The following is a 19138-nucleotide window of genomic DNA, read 5'->3' as shown; positions in this document are numbered from 1 at the left end:
GCAGTGGTTACCTCCACGCGCGCACTCGGGGACTAATCTTGGCTCCACCCCCTTCCTCGGCCCCGCCTCCGTCTGGCCCCGCCCCTCCAGCCGCGTCCGGTCCGGCCCGGCCCGAAGAGCGGAGCTATAGTGTGCTTGAGTAGAAGCTGCACTGGGGTCGGGACTCCGAGGCGCGCCGCGCGAGCCGGCCGCGGAGCCATGGCGGGCGGGGAAGATCGCGGGGACGAGGAGCCGGTATCAGTGGTGACCGTGAGGGTGCAGTACCTGGAAGACACCGACCCCTTCGCGTGTGCCAACTTCCCGGAGCCGCGCCGGGCCCCCACCTGCAGCCTGGACGGGGCGCTGCCCTTGGGCGCGCAGATACCCGCGCTGCACCGCCTGCTGGGAGCGCCGCTCAAGGTGAGGGGGGCCGGAGAAAGGTTGCGGCGATCGGGGGTTCAGGGTGGGCGCCATGAAAGCTGGTGGGAGGTGCCCCTCCTGAAGAGGCTGGAGCAAGTGTTCTCCTCCGGAAAAGTCTTGGGCTGGGGTCCCAGGGTCCACTCTGCCCCGCCTGCGGGGGAGTCCCCTCTCAAGTTGAGGGGAAACTGAAGAGGGGTGCTAGGAACTTGTCGAGCACCTGGGGAGGTGCTCGAGTTCCCCTCGCCGTCCGTCTGCCAGGGTGGCTTCCCTGGTCAGGATGACGGTAGCCGCTTGGGCCGTAGCGGACCCTGGAGGCGGAGCTGGGGAGGGACCAGCTTCCACCTGCTTCAGGTGAGGTGGGGGCGGGACCACGAGGAGGGGCGGGCCCGGCGCGGGCTACTAGAGGTGGCAGAGGTTTCCTGCGGTGTCAAGAAGCTGGATTGGGGCTTGACTCTGTAGGTCAATGGGAACTTGGGAGTGCCGGCCGAGGAGAGACTTCACGGGGTGAGGGGAGTCCCCGGGAAGCGGTCTGGCCCGGCATCCGCAGAGCGCAGGAGGCTGCACGGGTGGAAAAGCCCTTTGAGTCACCGCTCCCGCCCCCACCCCCGGACACTCGCCGCCCATCGGCCCGCGCCTGGAAGTGAGAGGGAGGGCCGGGCTAATTTTAAACCGCCGGCCTGCCCTACTTTGCTGCCGCCCCGAAGCCGACTTGTGCACAGTGCGGAAAGAGGCCCTTTTCCAGATGGCCAGCCTACCTCCTCTCCCCTCCTTCTCGCCGCCGTCAGCCCCCCGCAAGCAGCCCCTTCCGGCACGCTGTTTCCGGGCCAGGACTTTGGGAGGCGCACTACCACCCCCACAGGCTCCACACCAGCCCGGCCGCCTAGACTGCTGGGGAAGAGAACTGCTGGGGAAGAGAGAGAGTCGGGGTGGGTGCCCTCCCCTGCTCCCAGCCTCAGCTGGGCGCCGAGTTGCGTAAACTTGCCCCTTGGGCCCAGGGTCTCCCCTGGAATGTGCCCCGGGCCCCCAGCCCGCATTCCTCGCGCTGCGGCCAGCCCCGCCTCTGAGCGCTGGCGGGAGGGGGGGTGAGACTATTGGCCTGGGGGGTGGCGCGTGTCCAGGCCAGAACCCCGGCTTCAAGGCCATGGCTGGAAGAATGCAGCACACTGCTCACCGCCAGAGTTTTGACGCAGCCCCCGCTTGTCCTGCCCTATTCGGAGGGGCAAATTGAGGTGTGCCTGGAAGAAGCGTGTGCAGCTGGCGGCCACCTCCCATTCAGGATGGGGGCTGGGAAGACAGGAGTGCTGAACTAAGACTGGTTCCCGCTCCCAGGCTCCCAAAGTCCGGGTCCTGAAATAAGGGTGGAGCACTAGAGAAAATATGGTATTCCTCTTATCCTGCCACTCAAGGATTGGACCTAGCCCTGACACCACCCCTGCATTTTTTTTTTTTTTTTTTTTTAAGACGGATTCTGGCTGTGTCCCCCAGGCTGGCGTGCACTGGGGCTATCTTGGCTCACTGCAGCCTCCACCTCCCGGGTTCTAGCAATTCTCGTGCCTCAGCCTTCCAAGTAGCTGGGATTACAAGTGTGCACCACCACACCCAGCTAATTTTTGCATTTTTAGTAGAGACAGGGTTTCTCCATGTTGGCCAGCCTGGTCACAAACTCCTGACGGTGATCTGCCTACCTCAGCCTCCCAAAGTGCTGGGATTACAGACTTGAGCCATGGTGCCCGGCCCCTTGACACCCCTCTTCCCAACTGGGGGCAAGCCTGGTAGGTCAGCTGCAAGAAAGAGGCTCAGAACCACCCCTTCTATCTCCCTCTCATGGGACCCCTGTCTCCACCCAACCCCACCAGGTGCTCTGACCTGTGTTCCCTGCTCCTTAACTGAAGACACTACTGAGCTCTCGTGGAGAATATAAGTTCCTCATCCCCAATGCAGTCCTTCCTGGTCTCCCCGATTTAATGTTCTCCCACCTGGAGCACCTGAGGACTGCCTCCCCTCCCCCACAGGGATAAGGAGGCGGCACACTAGGTTACCACAAATGCCAGAAGCCAGGACTCCCTGGGGCTAGCAACTCTGCCAGGAATGGTCAGATGCACTGTGATGTGCTCAACCCAAATATAAACTGTGACCACAGCCCCAGAATAGAAGGCTGGAGGAAGAGGGGCTGAGAATAGGGCAGGGGCAGGGACATCAGAGAGCTGAGCGAGGGGGAGCAGGGCTCCTCCTTGCAGGAAATGTCAACAGCTTGTTCCTCCCGTAGTCCTGTAAGTGGGTGCCCCAGAGTCACAGACATGACTCAGGCCTGTCTTGCTGGCCCTCTAGAGGGGAGAGGTGGCCCAGAAACTGGGGCATCCCTGTCCCAAGCTGTAGGGCAGAAATAAGAGGAAGGGGTTCTCTACTCATTGCTTTGTCCTATGTACAGTTGTCCAGCAGAGGACAGGACACAGCCAAGTGGCCTCTGTCCTCCTGTGGGTACTGGCCCTGATCATCCCAGCAGATGAGCCCCGTCCCTGGGGATGTACAGAGGCCAGTCTGCTTTCTCCCTGGGGCTCCACCCACACACCCCATTGGGCAGAGCCTAACCCCTAGAGTTCCCTTGGGGGCTTCCTTCTTAAAGAGCTTTCAGATCTCAGAAACCCTTGCTCATTTCCTCCTAGTCTAGGAGGAAGCTCCTGGCCACAGCCTCTGACTCATCTCCTGGCCCTGGTTGGTGGAAGGGAGCCTGACAGTGCATTGGGCCAGGCCTAGTGTCCCTGGGGGAACTCAGGAGCGCCTTCCACCCCTCCAAAATATTCCCCCAGCTCAGGGACCTGCCTTTGCCCCAGGGGAGAATGTGTCCCTCTGGCCTTGCATCTCATCTCCTAATCTAGAGCTTCCCAGTTCTACCTTCCCTCTGGGAAGTGTCTCAGGAGCCTCTCCCTGATACTCAAGGTCTTACCACACCTGGTATAGCACCGACTTCTCCCTGAACTCCAGGTAGGGGGACCTGGGGTGCTTCTCTGACCCTGCTGCGAAGGCCAGGAAAGCCCTCTCCTCCTGGCAGTGGAGACAGCCCTATAAATCTGGTCATTACTAGCAACTTTGTTTCCCTAGCTATGGCTAAAAATAAGTAGGACAGGGGTGGCACTGTCCTGGAATGTTTCCTGACCCTATCCCAACCCACTCTAGCCTTTTTACATCTCAGGAGCCTTTGGGAGATTGTAGAAAATTGAGGTGTGGGCATGAGTCCTGGTCTCCTAGCCTCCCCTGGGGCTGGTCTATCCAATCTGCTGGTCATTCTGGAACAGAGTGGCTGAGCTGCAGCCTGGTGAGGGACCCTGACACCTAGGTTCTGGCAGAGGTAGATACTATTATCCTAGCTTGTATGGGGTGCGTGTATCTTGGTGTTCCCTTACTGGAACTGGGAAGACCAGTTTGGGGTATTTGCAGAGTCCAGAAAACTAAGAGGATGTCTTCAGCTCTTGGCAATCGTGCTGGCCGCAGCCCTCACTCCACCTCCCCTCTAAGGTTCCTTGGAGCATTTCCAGGGCCCATCTGCCCAAGATTTGGTCAATTAGCCCTGGCTCCTGGCTGTGCACCCTGGGGCAATGCGCTCATTTTCTGATTCTTGGTTTCCCTATCTGTAAAAGGATTATTGGTAGAATCAAATGAAATATGTGGCTCAGGCTGGGCATGGTGGCTCATGCCTGTCATCTCAGCACTTTGGGAAGCCAAGGCCAGAGGATTGCTTGAGGCCAGGAGTTCAAGAACAGTGGGTGATATAGCAAGAACCTATTTCTATTAAATTAAAAAAAAAAAAAAAAAAAAGAAAGAGGCAGCCCGGTGCCTGGCACAGAGGAAGCATAACAAAAGATAATAAAAGTGGATTTCCTTCCCCAAGGCCCATCCTTGTCATCTCATTCAGGAAGTCACACTCTAGTTGGAGACCCACGATAACAGGAAAGGAGGGTCTTCAGAACACAGGGTCCTGTGTTTATAGGAAAGGAGACAAAAGAGGCAATTAACCAATTATTTTCTAAAACAGAAGCCCTTCAGCCTATAATCCCGCCTCTTTTCCATCTTCCCTGTACCCTGCTCTGGTATGTTCAGTCTTACCTGATTACACTGTTATTAAAAATATTGGGTAAGACAGTCCAAAGAAACAAGGGAGAAAAAAATATATAATAGATATATGCAACAGATGTGTATATATAACAGATATATAGCTATATATAGATATAAATTATTGATATCTATAGATATCTACCTGTGTATTATAGATCTATATCTATATATTATATATAGATAGATAGATATCTAGAAAGAGACAGAGAAGTAGACACCATAGTCCCCTGAGCTTGACCCTGCATATAAAACCATATATAACCAGTTGGTTTTGGGTGCTCAGAAAAGCCTGAGCCTCAAGAGTCAAGAGAATAGTGGGCTGGAGGCCAAAGTGAGAAGCTGAGCCTGGGAAGAATGGGGGAAAGACTCCACCCCAAGACAGAGACCACAGAAGTGAGGAAGACAAGAGCCAGGCAGGTGTCAGGGATGTGGGCCCATACTACATGCTGACCTTAAGCCCTGTCAGCAAGGACCAGGGTTTGGGCTTATTCAGGCCTGGCCCAGCCACAGGGTGTGAGAAACAAGACCCAGAGGTTTGGCTCTCTCAGAAGGGTGACCTCAGGAAGGGGCCAGGGTTGTGAGGGACAAGTGCTATCCTGCTGGCAGGAAGTCTCCTGCTCTTTGCTGCTTGCCTGACTCTAGCCTACCACCCCACACTTCCACCCAGGACAGACAGCTGGGTGTGGGGAAACACTGTCCTGGAAGGCACTGGACTGCCTGTTTCCCAGGACCTCCCCAGAAATAGGGCCCTAGCAGGACTGGACAGGCAAAGTGGCTAAGGAGGACATTGCCACCACAGCGAAGGGACAGGGTTGAACCTGCTCAGCTGAGGAGACTAGAGAATGTGGACCGTTGGCCAGGCACGGTGGCTCACACCTGTAATCCCAGCACTTTGGGAGGCAGAAGCGAGCGGATCACTTGAAGTTAGGAGTTCAAGACCAGCCTGGATGACATGCTGAAACCCTGTCTCTACTAAAATTACAAAAATTAGCCAGGCATGGTGGTGCATGCCTGTAATCCCAGCTACTCGGGAGGCTGAGGTAGGAGAATCGCTTGAACCCAGGAGGCGGAGCTTGCAGTGAGCCGAGATCGCGCCACTGCACTCCAGCCTGGGAGACACAGCAAGACTTGGTATCTAAAAAAAAAAAAAGGTGGACCATTTAACCTTCAGGACCCTGCCCCAGATGGATGCAGGTGTCCTAGAAGGAGAGGGACATTCTCTGCTCCCTTGGGATTACAGTATGCAAGGAGGCAGGACAGCATGGTGGGCCTGACCTTTCTGGGGCTGTGCTGCTTCGGCCTGTGTTGGCCAGGGCATACCCGATCTTATACCTGGGTGTGTAAGCAGTTACCAGGTGTAACATGTTTTCCCTTCCCGTTTATCTTTATAGCACTCTGCCCCTCCCCTTTCTTAGCCCCCATGGAAGTTGTGATTCCACATTCATGAGCTTTTTCTGACTCAAATCTGTCTGTCTGCCCATCTGCCCCACTGGGCTGGAAGGGAAGGCAGAGGCAGTGTCTGATTCCTCCTAGGTCCTCTGCATCTAAAACCAGCCTGGTCATGAATGTTCAAATGAATGAGATGTTCTATATGTGTGTGATTCGAGGGGATCCCTGACGGGGGTGACTCTGGGGTAGATGTGTTCTTCTAGGGTCCCAGAATCTTCCAGGCCAAGGGAAGGAGATGTGGCTATGCCTGAATGGGGGTGGGGTGGTAGGCTGCTGAGTCACCATGTGGGAAGAGATCAGGAAGAATGTGGGCTGCCCTCAGCTGAGCTGGCCCTGGACAAGATACCCCAGCCCTCGGGCCTTGCTGCCCCTTCTCAGGCCTGTTCCCAGTAGGCCCTGGAGAAGATGACTCTGCTCCCAGGGAGGGGAAAGCCAGGCCCGCCCAAGGCACCCTGGGGAGGGCAGGCAGCCAGGCAGGAAGTGGGACAGAGAACAGGCTGGAGTGTTTGTCCTATGTCCCAGGTCCCAGGCGGGTGGGGAAAGGGGGTCACCCAAGGGCCCCACATGTTAAACTGTGGGGAAAGAGCCAGGTCAGGCTCTAAGGCAGGAGCAAGGGGTGCTAAACAGAGGCGGGGGCTGGGGCAGGAACTGGACTCCCTTTTTCTCCAGGGGACCAAGGCCAGTTGGAAGCCCTTGGGCGGGGTCCAGAAGAGGGCAGGGCTGACCAAACAGCAGGACAAATGTTGGAATTGACATTGCCTAGTAAGATGGAGACCAGAAGACCCCCTGCCTCTCCAGAGGTGGGCTCTCCCTGGGCCAAGGCATCTCAAGGGCCAGAGCCACTTAAGTTAAGGGGACTTTGCTGAACCTGCATGCCTGTACTGTGCAATGGGGGGAGGTGTCTGGGAGAGGCAGAGTGCCACCCTCTGACACACGGGAGTCACCTCCCTCAGGCTTCTCTACAGGCACTTCTCAAGGGGCTAAGTGCCATGCCCTGTGGTGGGGGAGGAGAGCCTGGGGAGGGAAACATGGACACGTGGATGGAGCATGTGCCTGCTTGTTACAAAGGCAGGCTTTGGGGTCCTACTGTAGACTGAGTCAGATTCTAAAGTGTTTTGTTTCATTTTGTTTTTTGAGATGGAGTCTCGCTCTGTCTCCCAGGCTGGAGTGCAATGGCATAATCTCGGCTCACTGCAACCTCTGCCTCCTGGATTCAAGCGATTCTCCTGCTTCAGCCTCCCCAGTAGCCGGGATTACAGGCACCTGCCATCTTGCCTGGCTAATTTTTGTATTTTTGTAGAGACAGGGTTTCACTATGTTGGCCAGGCTGGTCTCGAACTCCTGACCTCAGGCGATCCACCCTCCTTGGCCTCCCAAAGTGCTGAGATTACAGGCGTGAGTCACCACGCCTGGCCTAAAGTTGGTTTTTTAATAGGTCCCTTGGGTGTCTCTGAGGTCCAGCTAGGACCATTGTAACTGTAGCCCGCCTTGGGGGAGGGCAAAGACCCTGAAATCTGGTGGACTGGGAAGTCTATGGATCAGACACTGTCTTCACCCTCTTACTCACTGAGACACACGCACACACAGACACACTCTCCCAGGTGGGTTTGCGCCTCCCAGCCATCTTAACACTTTCTCTCTGGGGCTTCTTTGTGACTACAGCTTATCACCCCACAGGGCTGTGAGCTTCCTGGAAGGCAGGAACTTCCTCCCATCTTCTCTCCATTCCCCTTCCTCATCTGTGTTTATTAGCTCAACAAGTCCTAGTGAGTGCTTACTGTGTGTCGGGTGCTATGCCAGGCTCTACAGATAAAGCAAGGAGCAAGACAGACGGAGTGCCTGAACCCAGAGAATGAAGCTAGAGGAGGAGACCAGTGGCTCAGATATTAGAATGCTGTGTGGAAGGTCTCGGAGGGGAGCATACATACAGGGTGGAGTGGGTTGCATAGCAACCTAAAGAATAGGTAGGTGTCAGCCAAGAGAGGAGATGGTACAAACAAAGGCCAAGAAAGCCTGGTGCCTGACACAGATGGGCTTTGCACATAGTAGGCGCTTGAGAAGCAAATGCTGAAGGAATGCACAGCTGTAGTGCAGACCCTGTGTCTCTCTGCCACCCCCCAAGTGGTAGGTAAGAGGTCAGGGGTCTTCATACATTTCCCTGCCACCTCTTCCTCAGTCTCACAGCTGTTCCTTTTGCCCCCAGTTGGAGGATTGTGCTCTGCAAGTGTCTCCCTCTGGATACTACCTGGACCCTGAGCTGTCCCTGGAAGAGCAGCGGGAGATGCTGGAGGGCTTCTATGAAGAGATCAGGTCAGAACTGATGGGGCCAGGGAGGCAAGGTTACCCCCACCCTTGCCAGGGGCTGGCTCAAATGTCAGCAGCTGAGACACTCGATCACTAGCCTGGGCCATGGGTCACCTCCTGCCCCAGGGAAGTGTGCCAAGAGAATTCTAAAGCCTAGCCAGTGTTACCTGCTGCCCAAGGTGGGAGTCAGGGGCTCTCCCACATACCTGAGATACCTGTGTTTGCACCAACCCTCTTGTCTGACCAACCCTTGGGTCCTTGGAGGAGCAGCTGGGAGGAACAAGCTGGGCTGGGGCTGGCATGGGGAGGTCTTTGGCTCCCTTGGCTTGTGGGGAGGGATGCTGAGGGATGGGCTGGGAGCTGCTGACGGAGATCCTTGATTTCAGCAAAGGGCGGAAGCCCACACTGATCCTTCGGACCCAGCTCTCTGTGAGGGTCAACGCTATCTTGGGTGAGTGTGTGAGGGCATCCGTGTCCAGCAGCACCTCCTCCCCATAGCCCAGTTGGCTCACTTTCAGGCCTGTGCTGAACAGTGGGCAAAGTATGTTTAGCTGGATGTGCTCTCCCTCTCCCTATCCTGACCTCTCCTTCCAGGGCCAGGGTGGGAGTGGAGGGGGATTCAAGAATGTTAGAACAAGGCCGGGCACGGTGGCTCATACCTGTAATCCCAGCACTTTGGGAGGTCAAGGTAGGTGGATCACGAGGTCAGGAGATTGAGACCATCCTGGCTAACACGGTGAAACCCCATCTCTACTAAAAATAAAAAAAATTAGCCGGGCGTGGTGGCGGGCACCTGTAGTCCCAGCTACTTGGGAGGCTGAGGCAGGAGAATGCCGTGAACCCGGGAGTCGGAGCTTGCAGTGAGCTGAGATGGTGCCACTGCACTCCAGCCTGGGCAACAGAGCAAGACTCCATCTCAAAAAAAAAAAAAAGAATGTTAGAACAGACTGGGCGTGGTAGCTCATGCCTGCAATGCCAGTGTTTTGAGAGGTCAAGGTGGGAGAATTGCTTGAGGCTAGGAGTTTGAGGCTGCAGTGAGCTATGACTGTGCCACTGCACTCCACACTCCACCTGAGTGACAGAGTGAGACCTGTCTCTTAGACCAAAAAAAAGAAAATTATAGCCGGGCGCGGTGGCTCAAGCCTGTAATCCCAGCACTTTGGGAGGCCGAGACGGGCGAATCACGAGGTCAGGAGATCTAGACCATCCTGGCTAACACGGTGAAACCCCGTCTCTACTAAAAAATACAGAAAACTAGCCGGGCGAGGTGGCGGGCGCCTGTAGTCCCAGCTACTCGGGAGGCTGAGACAGGAGAATGGCGTGGACCCGGGAGGCGGAGCTTGCAGTGAGTTGAGGTCCGGCCACTGCACTCCAGCCTGGCCGACAGAGCGAGACTCCGTCTCAAAAAAAAAAAAAGAAAAAAGAAAATTATATATATATATATTAGACTATTCTTTGGTGGAGAGTTGTGGTTGTATCCAAGTAGAGGAAGACAGTGAGTCTGTGTCCCATTGACGGTTTCATACCCTACCTTTTGCAGAAAAGCTGTATGGCTCCAGTGGCCCTGAGCTCCGCCGCTCCCTCTTCTCATTGAAGCAGATCTTCCAGGTGAGGCCTCGCAGTGGGCTGGGAGTAAGTGTGTAGCCCAAGCCTCCCTAAACTCCCCCATGGTGCCTCCAGGAGGACAAAGACCTCGTGCCTGAATTCGTGCATTCGGAGGGGCTGAGCTGCCTGATCCGTGTGGGTGCTGCTGCCGACCACAACTACCAGAGCTACATCCTTAGAGGTCAGCCCCTCCCCTCCCCCATGACCCCTGCTCCAGCGACCCTCGCTGACTCTGCCCATCCCTGTGTCCCCAGCGCTCGGCCAGCTGATGCTCTTTGTGGATGGAATGCTGGGGGTGGTGGCCCACAGTGAGACTATTCAGTGGCTGTACACATTGTGTGCCAGCCTGGTAAGTGGCTCTCCACCCAGCCTTATACCCTTTGCCTAGTGCTTCTCTCTGGGCCTCAGTTTCCCATTCTGCAAAGTGGGCTGGAAGGGAGTGAATCTAAGCCTCTCTTAAGCCTAGAAGGCACTTCAGTGCCTGGGCCTGAAGCCAGGGTCATTCTGCCTAGATTCTCTCTGGGTCCAGCCCCAGCAGCCCTTCCCCTTCCCCAGCAACAGCTGGCACAGGTCTGGCCTAAGCCCCACTCATATGTGCTGACCTCTCCCCTCAGTCCCGCTTGGTGGTGAAGACAGCCCTGAAGCTGCTGTTGGTGTTTGTAGAATACTCCGAAAACAACGCACCGCTGTTCATCTGTGCAGTGAACTCTGTGGCCAGCGCCACCGGTCAGAGACTGTCCCTTCTCCCCCACCACTCAGAGCCCTCTCTCCTACCCATCCCCCCATGACTGCTCCACTTTCTGTGTGGCAGGCGCTCCTCCCTGGGCCAATCTGGTATCCATCCTGGAGGAGAAGAATGGCACTGACCCTGAGTTGTTGGTGTACACGGTCACCCTCATCAACAAGGTCTGGCCAAGGACTGGGTACCAGCTCTGGGATGCTCAGGCTCCTGACCTCCCCACCAACCTCAGCCTTGCCTTCTTATCCCTGCCCTCCAGACGCTGGCGGCCCTCCCGGACCAGGACTCCTTCTACGATGTGACAGATGCACTGGAGCAGCAGGGCATGGAAGCGCTGGTCCAGCGCCACCTGGGCACTGCAGGCACTGACGTCGACCTGCGCACGCAACTTGTGCTCTACGAGGTGGGCCGGGCCCTACGCTCTGAGGGGGATTGGAAGGAAGGAAGAGAGAAGCGCTGTCCCCAGCGCCCCACCCCACCTGCATGCATGTTAACCACTTTCTTACATCCTGGTGCACCTCTGCTAGAACGCCCTGAAATTGGAGGATGGAGACATCGAAGAAGCCCCAGGCGGCGGTGGGCGGCGGGAACGACGAAAGCCTTCTTCTGAGGAGGGCAAGAGGAGCCGCCGTTCGCTGGAAGGCGGGGGCTGCCCCGCGCGTGCCCTGGAACCTGGGTAAGTACGAGCCTCCGTAGATGGTGAAGGGTGGATCTACTAGCCAAGGCCCTGAGAGCTGTCAAGCCCTGACCCCAAACCCCTCAGGCCCCGCCCCACAGACAGCCCCACCTCCCCCACTGGCCCTGCCCTACCGACAGGCCCCACCTCCAGCCCCGCAGGCCCCACCCCACTGACAGCCCCCGCCTCCAGCTTCTCAGGCCCCAACCCACTGACAGCCCCTGCCTTCAGCCCCACAGGCCCCGCCTCACCGGTAGGCCCCACCTCTTTCACCAGCCCCGCCCCGCTGACAGGCCCCACCTCCAGCCCTGTGGGCCCTCCCTCCGGCCTCCGAGCTTCAGTGAACCTTTTTCCTACCATCTCTGTGGCACCCTCAGCTGACACCTCCAGCGAGAGGAGCATCTACAAGTAAGCAGGGAGACAGAAGTCACCCTGGAGTCCTCTCTCCCACTGTCCCTCCGCTTTGCGCCCCTCCATGGGCACTCAGCCTCCTCTGCCCAAACGCGTGCTTTCTCTCTCTTTCCAGACTTCACCAAACTGCTCCCGCTTGGTAAGTGACTGCCAGCGGGTGGGGTTAGGCTCTGACTAGATCTCCTCCTCCTGTGGTCTCCTCTCCTCCGACATTCTGCCTGTCTTTGCCTCTTGTCATGTCTCCCGCCCCCATCTGTCACTCCCTTGTTCTGCTGCCTCCATCTCTTCTGGCACCCTGTCCTGCTCCATGTCAGTCTCTCCCCTCCACTTCTAGTTTCCTCGTGTCATGCCTTGCCCCGCTTCCCACTGTGGCTGGGAAGGAACCCCAATATCACTGCCCAGCTCTGTGTGGGTATGAGCAACCACGGAGCTGGCACCACAGTTACCATCTCTTCTCTCATCCTCCCTACCCAGGGCCCCTGAGAGCCCACCTGTCCCCCAATCCCCTCCTGGGCAGGCCAGTTTGGAGTAAGTACAGAGGCCGGCCTGCCAGGCCTGCCATGTGCTCAGGGCTTCAGCATTGCTTCCCCCAGCAGGGGTTCCACGTGCCTGATGCAACCAAAGCTGGGGAACTCAGGCCTATCCTCTTCCAGACATATGCCCCCTCGGTAACCTAAAGGCTAAGCACTGGGAACAAATTCACTGGGGTCACAGTGGTCCCTGTGCTTCAATAGCAACACCTTAGCAGCCAGAGATGGGGATGTGGACGCCCAACCTGGGGCTCATTCTGCCATGTCCTCAGCTCAGGACCGAGGAGGGAGGGGACCTAGGGTGCTGTGTGGTGTAGGGGTAGAGGGGTAACCTAAGGCTGAGGGAAAGGCAGGGACTGAGAGCCAACAGAGGAAGGGCCAGAAAAGAGACACTGGATTGCACCCATTATTTCAGCATAAACTGAGGGTCCACTGTTTACCACCTCCTTTTTTTTTTTTTTATGAGACGGAGTCTTGCTCTGTCTCCAAGGCTGGAGTGCAGTGGTGTAATCTCAGTCCACTGCAACCTCTGCCTTCTAGGTTCAAGCAATTCTCCTGCCTCAGCCTCCCAAGTAGCTGGGATTATAGGCCTGCACCATGACACCTGGGTAATTTTTGTATTTTTAGTAGAGACAGGGTTTCACCATGTTGGCTAGGCTGGTCTCTAACTCCTGACTTCAAGTAATCCACCCACCTCTGCCTCCCAAAGTGCTGGGATTACAGGCGTGAGCCACCGCACCTGGCCTGTTTACCAGGCCCTTTCCTAGGCATAGGCTCCCAGAAGCTACCAGACATGCTAAGGGAGGGACAGCCTGATATGCCCATTGGGACAGCTATCCCCTTCCCCTGCTCTAAGAGTCCTTGTCTAGACTCAAGACACCAGCCTGGGCAACATAGCAAGACCTCATCTCTACAAAGAAATTTTTAAAAATTTGGCTGGGTGCATCATTCATACCTGTAATCCCAGCTCTTCAGGAGGCTGAGGTGGGAGGATTGGTTGAGGCCAGGAATTCAAGGGCAGCCTGAACAACATAGCGAGACCCTGTCTCCTCAAAAAAATTTAAAAATTAGCTGGGTGTGGTGGCACATGTCTGTAGTCCCAGCCACTTGGGAGGTTGAGGGTCAAGCCCAGGAGATTGAGGCTGCAGTGAGCTATGATCACACCACTGTACTCCAGCCTGGGTGACTGACAGACCCTGTCTCTAAAAAACAAACAAACAAACAAAAAATCAGGACAGTGAACATGAACGAGGTTGCAATTTAGATGTTAAGTAGAACTTCTCCCTGTATTTTCATCTGGGAATGCAGGGTTGGTAGTAATCCTCCCCAGATGTGGAGGACTGAAGAAGGGCTGGCCTTGCTGGGCACGGTTCTGGTCTGCTCAGTGCATGGACTGTTCCCCATGTGTCTGTGTGTGCCTGCAATTGGGGGTGGTGTCCAGGGGCTCAGCAAGGCATGTGTACCTGGGCTGGGGTGTGTCAGACACTGTCACTGACAAGCACCTTCCCTCAGAGCCCGGTTCCTGGAGAATGTGGCAGCAGCAGAAACAGAGAAGCAGGTTGCGCTGGCCCAGGGCCGGGCAGAGACATTGGCCGAGGCCATGCCCAGTGAGGCAGATGGACACCCAGGTGAGTAGGTGGGTGGGCAGGCAGAGCCTGCCTGTTGCTCTGTTGCCCCACAGGGGGCATGGCACTGACAGCTCCTTACCTTTCTTTAGATGCCCGGCAACTCTGGGACTCCCCAGAGACAGCACCTGCACCCAGAACACCCCAGAGCCCTGCCCCCTGTGTCCTGCTCCGGGCCCAGCGAAGCCTTGAGCCAGAGCCCAAGGAGCCACTGATACCAGCAAGCCCCAAGGCTGAGCCCATCTGGGAGCTCCCTACTCGTGCACCCAACCTCTCTATTGGGGACCTGGACTTTTCAGATCTAGGGGAGGAGGAAGACCAGGACATGCTGAATGTAGAGTCTGTGGAGGCTGGGAAAGAGGTCCCAGCTCCCGCACCCCCACTGCCCCTACTCTCGGGAGTCCCTCCACCTCCCCCACCTCCACCTCCCCCACCCATCAAAGGCCCGTTCCCACCACCTCCACCTCTACCTCTGGCTGCCCCTCTTCCCCATTCATTGCCTGACAGCTCAGCCCTCCCCACCAAGAGGAAGACGGTAAAACTTTTCTGGCGTGAGCTAAAGCTGGGTGGGGGCCATGGAGTCTCTGCAAGCCGCTTTGGGCCTTGCGCCACCCTCTGGGCTTCACTGGAGCCTGTCTCAGTGGACACAGCCCGGCTGGAACACCTCTTTGAGTCTCGTGCCAAAGAGGTGCTGCCCTCCAAGGTAAATCCACTCATCTGCAAGGCAGCCCCACTGGAGGCGGGAGGGAATCAGAGCTCAAGGATCTGACCTGTTGGAGCCAGTCACTCACTTCCCACATGGGGAAACTAAGACAAAGAAAGGAGTAGGGAATTGTCCAAGGTCTCCTAACAAGGGATCAGCAGTGCCCCAACTAGGATCTAAACTTGGCCGGGCATGGTGGCTCACGCCTGTAATCCGAGAGTTTGAGACCAGCCTGTGCAACATAGTGAGACCTTATCTCTACTAAAAGTTGGGCCGGGCGCAGTGGCTCATGCCTGTAATCCCAGGACTTTGGGAGGCCGAGGCAGGTGGATCATTTGAGTTCAGAAGTTTGACACCAGCTTGGTCAAACTGGCGAAACCCCATCTCTACTGAAAATAGAAAATTAGCCAGGCGTGGTGGTGGGCACCTGTAATCCCAGCTATCTGGGAGACTGAGGCAGGAGAATCGCTTGAACCCGGGAGGTAGAGGTTGCAGTGAGTCGAGATCGCGCCATTGCACTCCAGCCTGGGGGACAAGAGCAAGACTTCGTCTCAAAGATAAATAAGTAGGCCGGGCGCGGTGGCTCAAGCCTGTAATCCCAGCACTTTGGGAGGCCGAGGTGGGCGGATCACAAGGTCAGGAGATCGAGACCACAGTGAAACCCCGTCTCTACTAAAAATACAAAAAATTAGCCGGGCGCGGTGGCGGGCGCCTGTAGTCCCAGCTACTCAGGAGGCTGAGGCAGGAGAATGGTGTGAACCCAGGAGGCGGAGCTTGCAGTGAGCCGAGATCGCGCCACTGCACTCCAGCCTGGGCAACAGCGTGAGACTCCGTCTCAAAAAAAAAAAAAAAAAAAAAAAAAAGATAAGTAAATAAAAATAAATAAATAAATAAATGTTTAAAAAAAAAAAAATTGGCCGGGCATGGTGGCTCACCCCTGTAATCCCAGCACTTTGGGAGGCCAAGGCAGGCAGATCACTTGAGACCAGGAGTATGAGACCAGCCTGGCCAACATGGTGAAACCCTGTCTCTACTGAAAATATGAAAATTAGCTGGGTGTGGTGGCTCATGCCTGCAATGCCAGCTACTTGGGAGGCTGAGGCAGGAGAATTGCTTGAACCTGGGAGGCGGAAAAACAAAAAGTTAAAAAAAAAAAAAAAAAGTTGGTTATGGTGGTACACACCTGTAATCCCAGCTACTTGGGAGGCTGAGGCAGGAAGATCCCAGAAGCTAAGCTGCAGTGCGCTATGATGGCACCACTGCACTCCAGCCTGGGTGGTAGAGCGAGGTCCTGTCTCAAAAGAATCTAAGCTCATCCCCATGCCTTACACATTCCAGGTTGCCAGTTTGTCAGTTGTGGGATCATTTGGCAATCTAGAGGAGGACCTTGCAGTGCCCTCTTAGATTGCTGTCCCAGCTAGTCCCTTCCTCTGTCTTTTTTTTTTTTTTTTTTTTTTTTTGAGATGGAGTCTTGCTCAGTTGCCCAGGCTGGAGTGCAGTGGTGTGATCTCAGCTCACAGCTCACTGCAAGCTCCGCCTCCTGGGTTCACGCCATTCTCCTGCCTCAGCCTCCCGAGTAGCTGGGATTACAGGCACCAGCCACTACGCCCGGCTGATTTTTTTTGTATTTTTAGTAGAGATGGGGTTTCACCATGTTAGCCAGAATGGTCTCCATCTCCTGACCTCATGATCCAACTGCTTTGGCCTCCCAAAGTGCTGGGATTACAGGCATGAGCCACGGCGCCCGGCCCCCTTCCTCAGTCTTACACTGCCCTTCCCCCAACCATGCAGAAAGCTGGTGAGGGCCGCCGGACAATGACCACAGTACTGGACCCCAAACGCAGCAATGCCATCAACATCGGCCTAACCACACTGCCACCTGTGCATGTCATTAAGGCTGCCCTGCTCAACTTTGATGAGTTTGCTGTCAGCAAGGACGGCATAGAGGTGGGGTCACCCAGCTATGGGTGTGGGAGGGAGGTCTGGCCTTCTCCTTTGGTAGGTGGGCATTTCCTGTCCCTCTAGTGGTGGGCATGGGCTTGGCCTTTCTGCAGGGCAGTCCCCAGACTCTGGGGCCTCCCCTAGATGACTGAGGGTCAGGTCAAGACCAATGCCTGAGGCCTCAGGCCTGCACTGAGTGGGGCATGTCAGGCTCTGGCTACATCCTCAGAAGCTACTGACCATGATGCCCACGGAGGAAGAGCAGCAGAAGATTGAGGAAGCCCAGCTGGCCAACCCTGACATACCCCTGGGCCCAGCCGAGAACTTCCTGATAACTCTTGCCTCCATTGGCGGCCTCGCTGCTCGTCTACAACTCTGGGCCTTCAAGCTGGACTATGACAGCATGGAACGGGTACCTGGATCTTGGAGTGGGACAGACAGTAGGGACAGGTAAGCATCATGACCACGTAGTCTAAGAGTCCCTGGTCTCCCATACCAGGAAATTGCTGAGCCACTGTTTGACCTGAAAGTGGGTATGGAACAGCTGGTACAGAATGCCACCTTCCGCTGCATCCTGGCTACCCTCCTAGCTGTGGGCAACTTCCTCAATGGATCCCAGGTGAGTGAGAGTACATGGGGACTAGGGGGAGTCAGGGTTCTGGAGCCAACCAGGCCCAGGCTCAGAAAGGGTCCTTTCAGAGCAGCGGCTTTGAGCTGAGCTACCTGGAGAAGGTGTCAGAGGTGAAAGACACGGTGCGCCGACAGTCACTGCTACACCATCTCTGCTCCCTAGTGCTCCAGACTCGGCCTGAGTCCTCCGACCTCTATTCAGAAATCCCTGCCCTGACCCGCTGTGCCAAGGTTAGCACCTGCCAGAATCAACCAAGGCTGGACGAGGCATGAGAAGCGCTGCTTCCTGGGCCTGGCTCCTCCCTCTTCTCCCTATCTGGGCTGCTATGCCAGGGCTTCCTCCAGCCACCTGGGTGTGAGCTATGCCTTCTGCCAGAAATGCTTTCCTCTATTGGCCTGGCCACACCTACCCAGTCTTTGGGTCTGTTGAACTGCCACTTCCCCCAATAAACCTTCTGTTCCTCATTCAAATCAAATGGACTTGTGTCTCTTGCACTAGTCTATGAGCTTTTGAATGTCTGTGTCCTCAGGGCCCAAGCTGGCCAGTCTGGCTCAGAGGCAGCCTCGGGCCGTGTCTTATCTACAGGGTATTGGGGGACAGTATGTACACCCCCTTGCTTTCTCAGGTGGACTTTGAACAGCTGACTGAGAACCTGGGGCAGCTGGAGCGCCGGAGCTGGGCAGCTGAGGAGAGCCTGCGGAGCTTGGCCAAGCATGAGCTCGCCCCAGCCCTGCGTGCCCGCCTCACCCACTTCCTGGCCCAGCGTGCCCGCCGTGTTGCCTTGCTGAGGATAGTGCACCGCCGTGTCTGCAATAGGTAGGGGCATGGACCCAAGAGAGGCAGGACGGCCACCACCCTCCCTCAGACAACAAGCAGGACTCACCGTCCCTCCCCACTCTGACCTGCCTAGGTTCCATGCCTTCCTGCTTTACCTGGGCTACACCCCGCAGGCGGCCCGTGAAGTTCGCATCACGCAGTTCTGCCACACGCTGCGGGAATTTGCGCTTGAGTATCGGACTTGCCGGGAACGAGTACTACAGCAGCAGCAGAAGCGGGCCACATACCGTGAGCGTAACAAGACCCGGGGACGCATGATCACTGAGGTGGGTGCCCTTCCAGGTCTTAGTCTTCACTGCCACCTCCTTGGTTTCCTTCACTCCTCCTAGCTCACCCTTCTTCTTTCTTCAGACAGAGAAGTTCTCAGGTGTGGCTGGGGAAGCCCCCAACAACCCCTCTGTCCCAGTAGCAGTGAGCAGTGGGCCAGGCCGGGGAGATGCTGACAGTCATGCTAGTATGAAGAGTCTGCTGACCAGCAGGCCTGAGGACACCACACACAATCGCCGCAGCAGAGGTGAGGCTCATAGCTGCTGTGGGGAATGGGCTCCAGGGCCACCTTGGCCTGACCTTCCTATCTGGCCTCCCTCAGGCATGGTCCAGAGCAGCTCCCCAGTCATGCCCACAGTGGGGCCCTCCACTGTACCCCCAGAAGAACCCCCAGGCTCCAGTTTACCCAGTGATACATCAGATGAGATCATGGACCTTCTGGTGCAGTCAGTGACCAAGAGCAGTCCTCGTGCCTTAGCTGCTAGGGAACGCAAGCGTTCCCGCGGCAACCGCAAGTCTTGTAAGTAACCCCCCACAACCCCGCTGCCCACCTGAACCCCATCAACTCCCTCCAACCCTACTGTGTCCCTGCAGTGAGACGGACGTTAAAGAGTGGGCTCGGAGATGACCTGGTGCAGGCACTGGGACTAAGCAAGGGTCCTGGCCTGGAGGTGTGAAGGTGCTGCATCCCGGAAATCTATCTGGACCCTGGACTGCAGTGCAAGAGATGATAGAATGAGGAAGGCCCAGAGCAGAATTCTGGCCCCAGAACTCTGTGCCCAGGAGCCATGCCTTAAGCAGTATTAGCTGTGTGTGTGCATGTAAGTGTGTGTGTGTACGTGCATGTGCATGTGTGTGAGCTCCTTGAACTCACAGAGCAAAATAAAATTTTCTTAGCTAATCCAACAGGC

At 56.3% G+C, this 19138-nt stretch overlaps 1 protein-coding gene across 5 annotated transcripts; it reads left to right on the top strand.

Annotated features, from left to right (window-relative positions):
- Nucleotides 1–113: 113 nt before the first annotated feature.
- Nucleotides 114–19128, top strand: LOC105491431 (formin homology 2 domain containing 1). 5 transcript variants are annotated; one of them, XM_011757860.3, is made up of 24 exons: nt 114–399; nt 8162–8268; nt 8649–8713; nt 9803–9870; nt 9943–10048; nt 10122–10216; nt 10482–10593; nt 10679–10773; nt 10866–11009; nt 11134–11282; nt 11559–11690; nt 11809–11832; nt 12168–12221; nt 13736–13851; nt 13941–14551; nt 16343–16498; nt 16722–16904; nt 16992–17111; nt 17192–17353; nt 17749–17939; nt 18034–18226; nt 18312–18474; nt 18550–18747; nt 18822–19128. In XM_011757860.3, the coding sequence occupies exons 1-24, from the start codon at nt 199–201 to the stop codon at nt 18902–18904; spliced, it is 3528 nt and encodes a 1175-aa protein (XP_011756162.1). In that variant the 5' UTR covers nt 114–198; the 3' UTR covers nt 18905–19128. The 5 variants fall into 5 exon arrangements, with proteins under 5 accessions (XP_011756162.1, XP_011756161.1, XP_011756163.1 ...); XM_011757859.3 differs by having other exon boundaries at nt 11514–11690; XM_011757864.3 differs by having other exon boundaries at nt 115–399; nt 11514–11690; nt 13941–14209.
- Nucleotides 19129–19138: the final 10 nt, after the last annotated feature.

This window comes from Macaca nemestrina, chromosome 18, assembly GCF_043159975.1.
Source record: "Macaca nemestrina isolate mMacNem1 chromosome 18, mMacNem.hap1, whole genome shotgun sequence".
NCBI classification, from domain to species: Eukaryota; Metazoa; Chordata; class Mammalia; order Primates; family Cercopithecidae; genus Macaca; species Macaca nemestrina.
The sequence above is the reverse complement of the archived record's forward strand: the minus strand, read 5'-3'. Positions and strand labels throughout refer to the sequence as shown.

Coding starts and splice junctions, on each gene's coding strand:
- LOC105491431 (XM_011757859.3), top strand. CDS start 199: ATGGCGGGCGGGGAAGATCGCGGGGACGAGGAGCCGGTATCAGTGGTG. Junction 10,594..10,678: donor CTCTGTGGCCAGCGCCACCG/GTCAGAGACTGT, acceptor TCTGTGTGGCAG/GCGCTCCTCCCTGGGCCAAT. Junction 17,940..18,033: donor CACCGCCGTGTCTGCAATAG/GTAGGGGCATGG, acceptor TGACCTGCCTAG/GTTCCATGCCTTCCTGCTTT.